This window comes from Cyprinus carpio, chromosome B7, assembly GCF_018340385.1.
Source record: "Cyprinus carpio isolate SPL01 chromosome B7, ASM1834038v1, whole genome shotgun sequence".
Classification (NCBI taxonomy): domain Eukaryota; kingdom Metazoa; phylum Chordata; class Actinopteri; order Cypriniformes; family Cyprinidae; genus Cyprinus; species Cyprinus carpio.
In genome coordinates, this window is record NC_056603.1 from 31,697,310 (window position 1) to 31,710,111 (window position 12,802).

Consider the following 12,802-nt stretch of genomic DNA (forward strand, 5'->3'; position numbering starts at 1 on the left):
ATGCATTCACCTACTTGTGAGCATGACCCAAATGCCAGGCAGGTTCATCTTGGGGACCCACGTCCTAAGACAAATGAGCCTATTCAACTTTACAACTTCAACTACTTCACTTAAAGTGGGACTTCAGACTCCATTCAATTCAATTCAAATGTTGGTTTTACTTCTGAAGGTCAAAAAGTATAACACTTTCAGTGCAAAAAAAAAACCTGCCTCTGGAGGTAGAGAAAGGACAGGGGGATAGAATAAAAAAGAGAGAGCCATATGGAGAGTAACTGTGATGGAGCGGAGGAGAGAATGATTGAGAGTGAAAGCCAGAGAGAGATAGAGGAGAGAAGAAAGAGGAATGTAGGGTGGGGGAAAACAAATCTAATTCCTTGCAGGATTGCTGGTGTCAAACGTGCTTATTTTTGCTTATTACTTTCCACTCTCGCTCTTTTGGCTCTTGCTCTCTGACTGAACTCTGAAAGTATACTCTCTGTTAAATGTTAGATTTTTACTAATTTCTATTCTACATAGAATAAAAAACACCTAACATTTGGCATAACAATCATAACGTCCTTACCTCCAGTCTGGTATTCTGAGTATTGATTATTGCTTACTCTAAGGTGGAATTAAAATTAAATTAATTTAGGCATTATAAAAATACACAAAAGCACAATGCAGAAACAAAATATGCTCTGTATATAATTTGCAAAGTGCAATGATTCAGTGAAGCTAAGTCTGTTCATAGTCCTCCTTTATTCTTTCAGTCCTTCCACTGTTCATCCATCTTCCAGTTTTCAGGGGATAATGTTTTTTTTTTTTTTCAGAAAAGATATCTAGAAAGATCTGAGGAGTTCTAACATTATGAGCACATTGCGTTTTCAAGTTCTGGGCCATTTCTTCTAAGGGAGGGGGAAAAATAATATTGACTTGTGCATTTCTTATTGCGAAACTCACAGTTACGTACATATTAAATTATCATTGATTGTTATATTCTGTAAAAGTATGCTTGCTGGAAATTCTGGCCATTTCAAGAAATGTTGCCTTTTATTCAGAGCTTTATATTCAGGTATAAACAAGTCCCAAAATGAAACATTAAACGTTAGAAATGGCATAAAATTCAGTGGTTTCAGAAGGTATTCCAACCCACTTATTATTTCTCATTCTGCTGTGTTGCACAAGTTATATTTTAACTTATATATACTTATATATATGATTTTTTTTTTTTTTTCAGAAGTGATTTATTTGTTAAGAACCTAAATTGTAAGCTATTGAAAACCAACAGTCTTAATAACTCAGATCAGTCACACAATTTTGAAGAATGCTTCATATTTTTCTCTCTCTTTGGAACAGCCACTAGAACAGCTCAACACTCAGGAACATCATTCCTACCGTCATGCATGCTGGTGGCACCATCATGCTCTGGGTTGCTTTCAGCAGGAGGGACTGGAAAATGTGTTGCCATCCAGGGCAGTATGGCTGAAGTCTAACTAGAGATTGAGAATATTTTCTCACAAAGCAAAAAAAAAAAAAAGAACTATGAGGAATTTAATAAAATAGTTAGCATTCGGAAATTATTTGTATATGACTCAAGACCAAAACAGTTATATAAATTGCACTCATCATGAATGTGGTAAATGTTAAGTGTTAGCCAAAACAAACCTTGCAATTATCTCAGATATCAAACATAACTCATTAGCCTTGGCTCATATTTGTGTGCTCATTATAAATAGCTCAGCGTAGTGCTTGAAAAATATTTTAAACATCTTAGTAAAAAAGAAAAAAAAGAAAACTGATACGCCTTCTCCGAATCTAGAATAAAAGAAAAGTTTGGACACGGAACCCTTTTGGACTCTAAAGTCACACTTAAAATGTAAATGGCAATTACATATGATGCAAAATATGAAACCAAGTGCCATCTGCAAACAAATTTACTTAAAGGGATACTCTGCCCTAAAATTAAAATGTTGTCATTAAGCACTTCCCCCATGTCGTTCCAAACCTGTAAAAGCTCCGTTCGTCTTCGGAACACAATTTAAGATTGAATACTCCATCTGCCATCAGACGTGCAATCTGGGTTATATGAAGCGTCTAGAACACTTTTTGTAAGCGAAGAAAACAAATGCTGTGTATGCTCTTCTGTATCATCCACGCCACAAAGATGCACAGTTTTATTTAAAATCAAAGCTAAATACACGTAGAAACAGCGCATCCTTGTGGCATGGATGACACAGAAGAGCATACACATCATACGGTGATATGGAGAGACACAGAGGAGACTGTTGACAAAGGAATTATTGAAAAAAGTTGTTATTTTTGTTTTCTTTGCTTAAAAAAAGTGTTCCCGCCACTTCATATAACCCAGATTGCACGTCTGATGGCAGATGGAGTATTCTGACGATGACTTTCATACCTTTTATGGACCTTGACACTGCTATTTACTTGGCAGTCTATGGGACAGTCACAGGCCTCCAGGTTTTCATCCAAAATATCTTAAATTGTGTTCCGAAGATGAACGAAGCTTTAACAGGTTTGGAACGACATGGGGGTAAGTGATTAATGACAAAATTTTCATTTTGGGGTGGAGTATCCCTTTAAAACGGCATAAGCTTTTTTTTTCTTCTTCTTTTTTTTTTTTTTTTTTTTTTTGTAAACTAACTATCTTCACATTTCTGAGCCATTTTCTGCAATTACATTTAACCATCTGGTGTTGCAAATATTTTTGTGGGTGTATGAAGTCATTTCCACTCAAATTCACACAGGTGTCCTTACAGAATTACCATTGGCATAGTTCATCACATTAACTACAGTATAAACATTTTTGACAATCAGAAATTTTACAAGTATAACACATTTATTTCATAACATTTATGTTTAATATTGTACATAGTCCTTTTCCAAATAAAAAATAAAATAAATAAAAATAAAAGTATGTTTTATGCCATATTTCTTTCAAATAAATGTCACTTGGTTTTGATCCTTCACAAAGTCGTACAAGTACAATTTTTGTAAACTTTGTTATTCCAAGTGAAATGTTGAGATGAGTTCTATACACAATAACAAAGAAATTAAATTTGACAAATAAAACAATACATTTATATACTGTATCTTTTCCTGCTAGTGCTACATATAAAACTGCCACTGTGTGACAGCCATCTACTTATCAACACAAAGAAAACTTGTGACAGACACATATCTGTGTGGGGAATTTGAAAAAGAAAACACACACACACACACACACACACACACACACACACACACATACACACACACACACACACACACACTTGGTGGCACACAAAGAGCCAGAGAATGATTTTCTTTTGCTATAAGTAGCTATCATTTTTCCTTCATACACTCAGTGTTCTGGCAGGCGGCCTGTTCCCCTGCCCCCATCCTTAGGGAAGAGCTACGTCTGTGTGTGTGTCTTTGTTTCAGCGAATAAAATTACATCCGCCTGACATGCATTCAGCCAAGCTCCAAACAGCACAGTGACTCATTACCTCATCACCAGAAGAGCCAGAAGTTCAACCAAACGTCCAGATTCTCATGGCCTGTGAGTGAGCACACAAACATGTGTTTTCTGGCTATTTGTGAAGTCAACTATGAAGTGAACATGCGAGCCTGTGAGAGACACCAGCAGTCAGGGTGAAATGACAAAGCTGCGCTCACACCGACAGCTATTAAATCGCTTGAGATCGCAGAGCCTAGCTGTTGGTTTCTGTAGTAGGAACCTCACACTGGTAGTTGTTGCTTTGGTCCTCATCTGCATAAAGCCGAGCTCTGTTCTTGCTGCACTGGCAACAGTCGCTGCTGCCAGAAATCGCCAACTCTGAAAATGAATATCTGATCTCTTTGTTGCACCATATAAAGTAGGGGTGTAACGGTACACGTATTTGTACTGAAAATTTTCGGTATGGGCCTTTCAGTTCGGTATGCATGTGTACCGAACAGATTGTTCCATTTTTTTTTTCAGGAAATTCAGACAATAAATGCTGTTTTGACAGTCTTTGATGTGGCGCGACTGATCGCTGTATAGAAGCCATATGGCAGCATAAAGCGCGAGGGTTTTAAACCCTAAGAAAAATTTAATTATAAGCAATTTGTTCAGTAAACCATTGTTTAATAAAAAAAAAGCATTTTATGTTTCAATTAATATCCATTATGTACCCCATTTTAAAGAGACTGCAGGGATTGGGAAAGTTGAATTGGTATGTGATATCATGTTGTTACTCCCATTTGTATATTGTTGTTAATAAAAAAAAAAATAAGCTAAGTATGTATCGAACCGTCATGTTTGTGTACCATTACACCCCTAATATAAAGTAATTCATGTTCCAGTAAAATGACTAACCTTGCCATTTCTATAAAATGTGGCCATATGATTTGTTATCTCTCTCTACAGATGGTGACATATTCACAGGCTTGACCTAAATGTCAAGAAGTTGCCACCACATCAATAGTCAGCACCAGTGGCAAAACAACAGCTGACAGAATCTGTTTGGCTTCAGACACTCAAGAGTCAAAAACATCATGTTTATTCAAACCGAGCACATGCTTCACTCAAATTCTGTGGATTTCAGATAGTCAAATTTTAAATCTGTGGATTTTATATAGTGGATTACTAATGGTCCAGACTTCCATGACTTTTCCCTCATGGATCAAAGTGTCGAACAACATATAATATCCTGTCTTACATTTATAATGAACTAATAAATAGTTAAAATGTGTTTTTTTTTTTTTTTTTTTTATTATGTCTTATCTTGGTTAGGGCATCAAGTGAGCCAGAACTGGGCTTACAGTAGTGCCCCATCAAAAAATAGGGTCATGATGTCTTTACTGACTCATCCCACATGTACGGGCCATAAGACAGACACTACCTCCATACTGGACAAAAAGAAATACTGGTAAGACTGACTAACTTCCCATGGAGAACACAGGACCAGATGTCCATAGATTGAGCATTTAGGGCCAGATTTACTAACTTTTGCCATTAAAAAAGTACTGTCAGAATTTACTAAAGAAGCACAGTGAAGAATTTGCACTGAAAAGGCACATGGAGAGTTTCCCTTTCAGATGCAAAATTTATGGGAGGAGAGTATTAAAATGTATCACGCAATGTGATTTACTAACATTTACGATCAGCAAATTACTGGTATTTGCGCCATTATTTAAGTCAAAAAAGCATGTCTTAAAGCAAGCAGTAATTTGCACTGCTCTTGGTAGATTGTGCTGGTCATTATGGAAATGATCCTGGCTGCATCTGTGTACTTTAATGTGCACAATCTGCGCAGTGTCAGTAAATCACCCGCAGAATTTTCCCCTCACATCAGCGCTTTTATGGAGTTGTGCTTTAATGCTAATTTGCTCTGTTTAGCAAATCCGGCCCTTAGTATTGTTATAAGAAAAAAATAGAGGTAAATATGTTAATGTTTATTATTGTAGGTTCATCATTGTTCTCGTGTAGGTTCAACTGGACTTGTTTTAGGGCATTTAGCTTGACATTTTCAGGTTGTCTAAGGGTTTCACAATAAGCCAAGAAGGTTAGATCCATCCGAAGGGCACTGAGTTTGAGACGGAGCACAGATGTCAATATAACAGAGAAATCAGACTTAGTGGATGTTCCAGTGAAGTGCACAAGGATGTGAGTGGCCGTGTTGCACATGAAATGCAGCTACACTATTCAAGGACAGGAAATTTTCAGGGAGAGCTGGGACTTTAAATCAACCAGTGGGAATGGATTCTTCTGGTCAGGTCAAACTATTTCACTAGTGAACTTTATGAATTATTTATATGGTATGTAATATTTATATGAGGTTTTCAGTGGCTAATATAGACAACTGGAGAGTGGGTGGCTGATACACATGGTATGTAATATTCATATGGTTTTTAAAAAACACCCAGGGCTGCATTTCCCAAAAGCATCGTAAGCCTAAGTACATCTTAGACCCATTGCAAACAATGGATCTACAATCAACTTTGGCTTAACAATGCTTTTGGGAAATGCAGGCCAGATGGGTTACTCCAGGCAACACTCCAGAGCTGTCACTACTGAATGCTCATCATGCGACAACTGGACACAGAACCGGGAGCCATGATTAGAGCATCTGCTTGAAACTCCACTACATTGTTGTCATTGACTTGAATAAAGAGGGGCTCTTTTAGATGCTTCAGAAGGCAGGCGGTCTCCTAGACTGCATGGAATCATCAACCTCTTCCAAAAGAACATGAAGGAAATGCTTTTTAGTTGCTTGTTAGAAACTCTGAATGTTAGAACACCTGCAGCGACCAAACGCAAGGGTCTGTCTGGATTCCAGGCCTTCCTCATAATGGAAGAGTCTAAAATACACACCAACCGAGTTTCTCTACAAACTTTCATAACTCAGATAACAAGAACCAGAACCTTAGGGTGCTTATCAGGAGCTGCTTTCTGGCAGTGATGCTGCCACCGCCAGCTGCAAGAGGCAACAACTACGTACATCCTTCTAAGTACCCAATAGACTGGCTTGTAAGACATTGGCTTGACCATCTTCATGGAAAAAAAAAAAATCACTATGTTGTCCATTAGATTACATATCACGAAAAACTTTTGCCACATGGCTGAAATCCACAAACATCCATTATTGTACAACACACCATATTGTTTAGAAAACTTACTGCTGAGACCAAGACAACAGTGTACAATGTTGATTGCAAAATTGATGAATAATTAATGTTATACTGTATATATATATATATATATATATATATATATATATATATATATATATATATATATATATATATAAATATGTATGTGGTGATTATTATTATTTTTTTATTATGGTTACCTAGTCTTACCTTAAATGATGTTTCAGTCTCTTGCTGTGCTGTTCTGTGAGAGATCCAGTTTGCTGTCACTCTTTGTCCTCTGTCTCCACTGAAAAGAATGAGATACAGTGAGATGATGGGAATACATGTTTACTGACATTTAAGCCTTACTTTTAGGGTCATTGACATATAAGAGTGTCCATGATAAAGAAAAGGAAAAATGTTTGTAAAATCTAGTTTAAAATGCATGTGACAAGTTCTTAGAAATGTACTCTTTTTAATAATCTTGATTCCATCTTGATTTAAACAAATTTCAAGTTTAATTTTAATGACTCTAAAAAGTCAACCATCAAGAATAAAAGTATAAAGAAAAACATTTTTGTTACATCTTGAACACACGTGTTTATTACTGTCAAAATGTTTTTAATTTTACAATACTGTTTAAAAGTTTGGGGTAGGTAAGGTTTTATGTATTATTTAAGAAGTTAATGATGCATTAAATTGACTTTTATAATGATAGATGTCCATTTCATTGTATAGCAGTTTTAATCATTGTTTTTTATATTGATATTAATAAGAAATGTTTCTTGAGCACCAAATCAGCATATTATAATTATTTATAAGAGTTTATATTAGTGGTGCAATGGCTGCCTAAAAAACAGGAGGAATAATTTAGGATTTATTTGGGGAAAATATATTTAATATATAGTTGGGAAACATATATTTAATATATATTAAAATAGAAAACAGATGTTTTAAATTGTAATAAAAATTCACAATATTATGCAAAATAAATGCAGCCTTGGTAAGCATAAGAGGCTTCTTTTAAAAACAATAAAACATTATTACTGATCCCAATCATCTGAACAGTAGTGTATTTTTAATATATATTTTAACAAATATCTCCCTTTCAATGGAGTTTTGATTGGTGGTATCATATGACATTTTTCCTGACCTTGTGTAATGTCACAATAAAAAAGCCAAATGATCTGAGACTTATTGAATTAGGGGCATGGTCTGGTTTCAATGTGTACCCCGAGATGAAATCCTGCAGGCGCCCCCAGACTACTAACCATGTTTGTGCTTTTATCAAGCCTGAAACCTTATGAAAGTTGAACATGGACGTGTTACTTATGAGAGTACAACATAGTTTGGCAATCTAGGCTTGGTATTAAGTTAATCAACTCTAGAGAGGCAGCTAAAAGTGGGCAGCAGGTCACACTATTAATCTCCCTCAATCACTCATGATTAAGAGGAATAATCATCCTCATAAATCATTTTGTACGTCTCAGCTTTCATGCACTTGATTTAAAGCTCTTGAGGGATCCAAAATTAGACGCTAAAATTACAAGCTTTTACAAGTTGATTATCAGCACAGCAAAACTAGCTATGCATTCCCTCTGATAAAGAGAAGAACAAGAGGGGAGAGGTAATGAGAGGTGTGGATTTTTCTCTTACCTCCCTCTCTTTTCCTCAACGATAGCACTTTTCTTCGCAAAAAGAAACAAATAAGTGTCCCCTCTCAGCTTGATCCCAGACATCTGGGGTCTCACACAGAGCTGTCATGCACACAAATGTGGAAAAATAAGATCATTACTGACCTCGCCATATCCATTTATGGCCGAAGTTTATAAAATATGACACGTGGTTAAAGGAAGCAATAGAATTGATCGGGAGGGGAGTGTGACAGCATGCTCCTCACAAGACCATCCTTTTTCCAATTTGCTTTTCTATTTCCAAATTGTAATGCAAATGCTAAAATATCTGACTCGTCGAAAATCAGCGTCATCTAAATCGCTGTGGCTTGTCAATCAAAACGCAATGTTTCACAAAGTCTATTATGGTTGTAACCGTGGTTCTTTTCCACAATAAACATCATCAAAGGCCAAGTTTGAGTTCTGGGGATGCAAAATAATCAGCCTGTCGCCTGCACAACATAAATCCAGAGAATCCATCAACGCATACTATGGCCCTCTAGAGAAAACCATTTTCCAAAACTAATAGGTTTAGAGAAGGCATTAGCTGCAAGCCAGCCTAAGACATTGTTCCCAAAGAATGATCTAAGAAGGCCAGAGCTGACTTGAGGGCAGTTGCTCTTCAAACACAGTGAAATTGACCTTCCTCTGGTTGACAATTATCTGCCCGTCAAGTCACTCAACTGCCATGGGGGTCCCAAAGAGCCTTACTTTTTCACTTCCTCTCTTACCAGACTTTTTAGGAACAGACCTCAGGAGAAAAGTAGAAGTCTGAAGGAGAAGAGGATTAGTATTCTTCCTTTTTTTGCTATCTGTTCACTTTCCTCTCTTGCTTTCCTTGGAGTCTCATTATTACACAGAAAAAAAAAACACAAAAATAGCATTTTATATATTTATATACAGTATATTTATAATTACTTCAAATATTAACTTACATATTTTACTCAATTTATGTACACCTTAAAAAGGTAGGAATATTTAAAACACTGAGATTTCCTCATATTTTAACACCTCCACACAGGAGTGTGTAAAATCTTTGATTTCCTGATTCTCACGCCTCATTACAGAGATGAACAATACTGAGGTCAGACCTGAGGATGGGATAGGTTGAGTGTAACTGACAGATCCCATCGGATGTCAGCTTTAAAATGTCACAAATGAAATATTGCACCAGATGTTACAGAAGCAGGTTACACCCATACTGTGTTCTAAAGAGGCCTAATGAGTGTATCCAGATATCCAGCACAAATGTAAGAAAGCACATAAGATCCATAAAGCAACGTTGCTGTTAGGATTACATATCGATCACAAGGTGAGGACAGAATACAAATAGAGAGAAAAAGAGACGAGATGATTATGATTTCCTGTCACTACTGAGAGAGATAGAAGGGGAGAGAGAGATGAAAAGAGTATTTAAAATTTGCGACCAATATGGGTTATTCAAGAGAGTGGCCAAATGCTTGCATATAGCCAGCCTAATGCAATTTAATGAAACACGAAATTGCTTATATGAAATAAAATATGAAAATGCAATGGCAATGTATTGTGCATACTATTTGCTCAAAAACTTTTAAAAAGATTTTTAATAAAAGCTATTTTTTACTGTTTAATATTTTCCTATCCCAGTTTAATGTTTTAGAGATATATAATTTTTAGGTTGACTTCTCAGAAAAGGTTAAACACTGTGGTATTGTGGTGGAAAAAAACTAGCTTTACACAGAAACATTAGCACAACTAATGCCATGTGTTTGGGACCTTTGGGTTGGGCGATGTCTACAAAACTGGCATCTGATGATGTCTACAGTGAAACATCGCGATGGACGATGGCGGCGCGACAAATCCCCCACAGTAAACTGCTGCCGCATTCAATTTATGACAAAAATTTCAAATGATTTTCAACGGTCGCTTTGTCGCGTCCAGTGTCCAGTGGACAGACTTTAGCTGATGTGGCACGGCACGACACAACACGACACGACACGACACGACAACTGTCGCATCCGGTGTAGACACGGTGTAACGGTTACATTACAGTACATAAAATTTCACCTAAGGAGAGATTACTGAGGACGGTGGTGAATGACTTGCAGATCCTCAGTACCACTGACAAACATCTAATCTTGTAAAATGTGAGGTAAGTACAGCAGCTCCATAGTATAAACAGTGTAGGTGCGATCGCAAATCTCGAAAGTGAAAATGAAACTAAAAAGCGATCGTGCATTCAAAAGCGGCTCCCTGATGCCCGAAATACAGTATATATGTAGTATAAGTACCTAATGATATAACTGCAGGAAAAATATTGAAATATATATTTTCCTCCCATCTCGTATTTATTCCTTTTAGGGGTTACACCTACATATAATTTTCTTTCCAAACACGGTATTTGGACGCGGCGGATTGAAGGGGGTATGGGGGGGGGGGTCAGGGTATGGGGGTCAACATCGTGATGTCTATCAGACATTTCGGCCCAACCTTATGGGATGTAACTATCTGTTCTATATGGTTACTTCTGATATAACACTATTATAAATTATGCGCTTCAACTCTAATTGCAGTAAATTGTCAAAATTGTTTATTGGCAAGGATGCACACAAGGGAAGATCATTTCAACCCTTAAATGGGCAAGAGGACAGTGTAAAACTGAGTAAAATCTGGTATGAAACTCTGGCATCAACAAACAATCTTTCTACATTTTAGCAAATGAAAACTTGATGTTTGGCCTGGCCAATGTCTATCACTGCAGCCGTCTGACTGTGTGAGGAATTCCACACATCATCTGTGTGACTGACCAATCTATAGACCATTGCTGAGAGACGGAGACTAAAAAAACATGTCAATATCAGATTGACAGGAAGCATCTGCAATTTAGTAAGTCCAAAACACTCTAAAAGATACTGCATTGAGCAGATGACGGACTACGATTTGTGTGTGTGTGTGTGTGTGTGCAAGATAAGCTGGCACAAGACTGAATGTTGCTTCTGTGTGGGGGATCTCTTCTCTGAATTGTGCCTGGTGCGTGTGTGAGAGAGGAGACAGAAAGAAAGAGAGATAGAGTGGTTTGAATGGAACTGTTTCTATCACTGTTTCCAGGGTGCCGTTTTAAACCAAATGCAATCACAAAGCACTGCAGGGACCGAGCGTCTTCAGTGACAACTCTAAACAACACAGGCAAACTCCTCCCTTACCTTCCAACTAACAGCTCCGCCACGCTCTCCGGCTCTGTCTGCAGCTTTTTGTCTCTCTGATTCACTCTCTGATTACCTTTGTCTCTTTTTTTATCTCTCTCTCTCTAACATGCACTCTTTCTCTCTCGCTCATTACATAGCACCTAAGAATGTCAATTTATAATGCAATCTGACTCATACAGCCTTCAATATTTTTTTTGTTCAAATGCCACGAGCGTTGCTTGTGTAGGAGTGCACTAAAGTCCCCTCGCACTACAAACTGTTCTGAGATACACTGATTTATCAAAGAAGTTCATGTTGTTCTAGTTGATGAACAATGGAAACACAAAGCACAAGTACTATTTGAAATGCTAACAATGTGTGCAAGCTTGTAAAAGAAGTGCAAATTAGCATACTTTTAAAAAGGGTAGTTTTCATAAATAATATAATATTCAATGTTTTCAGACACTAAATGTGACATTGCATGCTGTTTACAATGAAATGAAAATATCTTATAAATTTATATTAAATGCAATAAGTTTGACCAACTTAAGCAGCACTTACAAACATATTTATATATGTTATTTCAGAATTAATTTACACCTTTTTTAACATAATTTCTATTGAAACTTAGTTAAAACTTTATTTTAAGTTGTTAAATTAATTAATTAAATTAATATTACTCAGTACTTAAATGTATAATTACACTGTAACAAAGACACCTTAAAATTAAGTGTAACCAAAACGTATGTCATGTATTTATTTATTACACAATTGTAATGATGAAGTTACATTTTAGTACATTTAACATATATTAATTTAAAAGCAAATTTAAATAAATGCACTACACTTATAATTATAATCTAGTAAATTTAGTATTTTAGTCAAGATATCAAGTTTAGGCTTTAAAGCATGATTTAAATAGAGATCTAAAATGTACTTTAAAGCTAAGTTACTTAAGTGTGTTAAGAAACAGCCATGAAACTGTACTGTAAGTACACTTAAGTAGCCTTTTATTTAATTAATATTAGATTATCTTCAAGTACATTTTTTTTTAAATATACTTTTAAAATTTGAAGTACACTACAAGCACGCACAATTTAATGCACTTCTTTTTCACAAGGGCTGCATGCAGTACAACATTCAGAATTTGAACTACATGCTGTATTTAAAAAGACAGGGAGGATTTATAATGATGTACAGTGGAGCTACAGCTTGAGAAAAAGATGGCGTTATAATAAGATTCCATGCCACAAAAGTCACTTTTACAAGGAAAAACAACCATTATCTATTGTGTGAGCCAATTTATGAAAGTCATTATCCTGATAGAAAAACTGTAGTCCAGGGACTAATGGAACATTCCAGGAACAAGGG

The 12,802-nt window shown here is 36.2% G+C and overlaps 1 protein-coding gene across 3 annotated transcripts in view; it reads right to left on the reverse strand.

The window, feature by feature from the left end:
- adam19a (ADAM metallopeptidase domain 19a) overlaps positions 1 to 12,802 on the reverse strand; it is a 77,648-nt gene that overhangs the window by 61,264 nt on the left and 3,582 nt on the right. The window contains exon 2 of one of the 3 annotated variants that reach the window (XM_042728338.1): positions 6,823 to 6,896. In XM_042728338.1, the coding sequence (XP_042584272.1) occupies positions 6,823 to 6,896 (74 nt within the window). Of the gene's footprint in view, positions 1 to 1,374; positions 1,953 to 6,822; positions 6,902 to 12,802 lie in introns of those variants that run through there. The other 2 variants (XM_042728337.1, XM_042728336.1) reach the window with 2 other exon arrangements.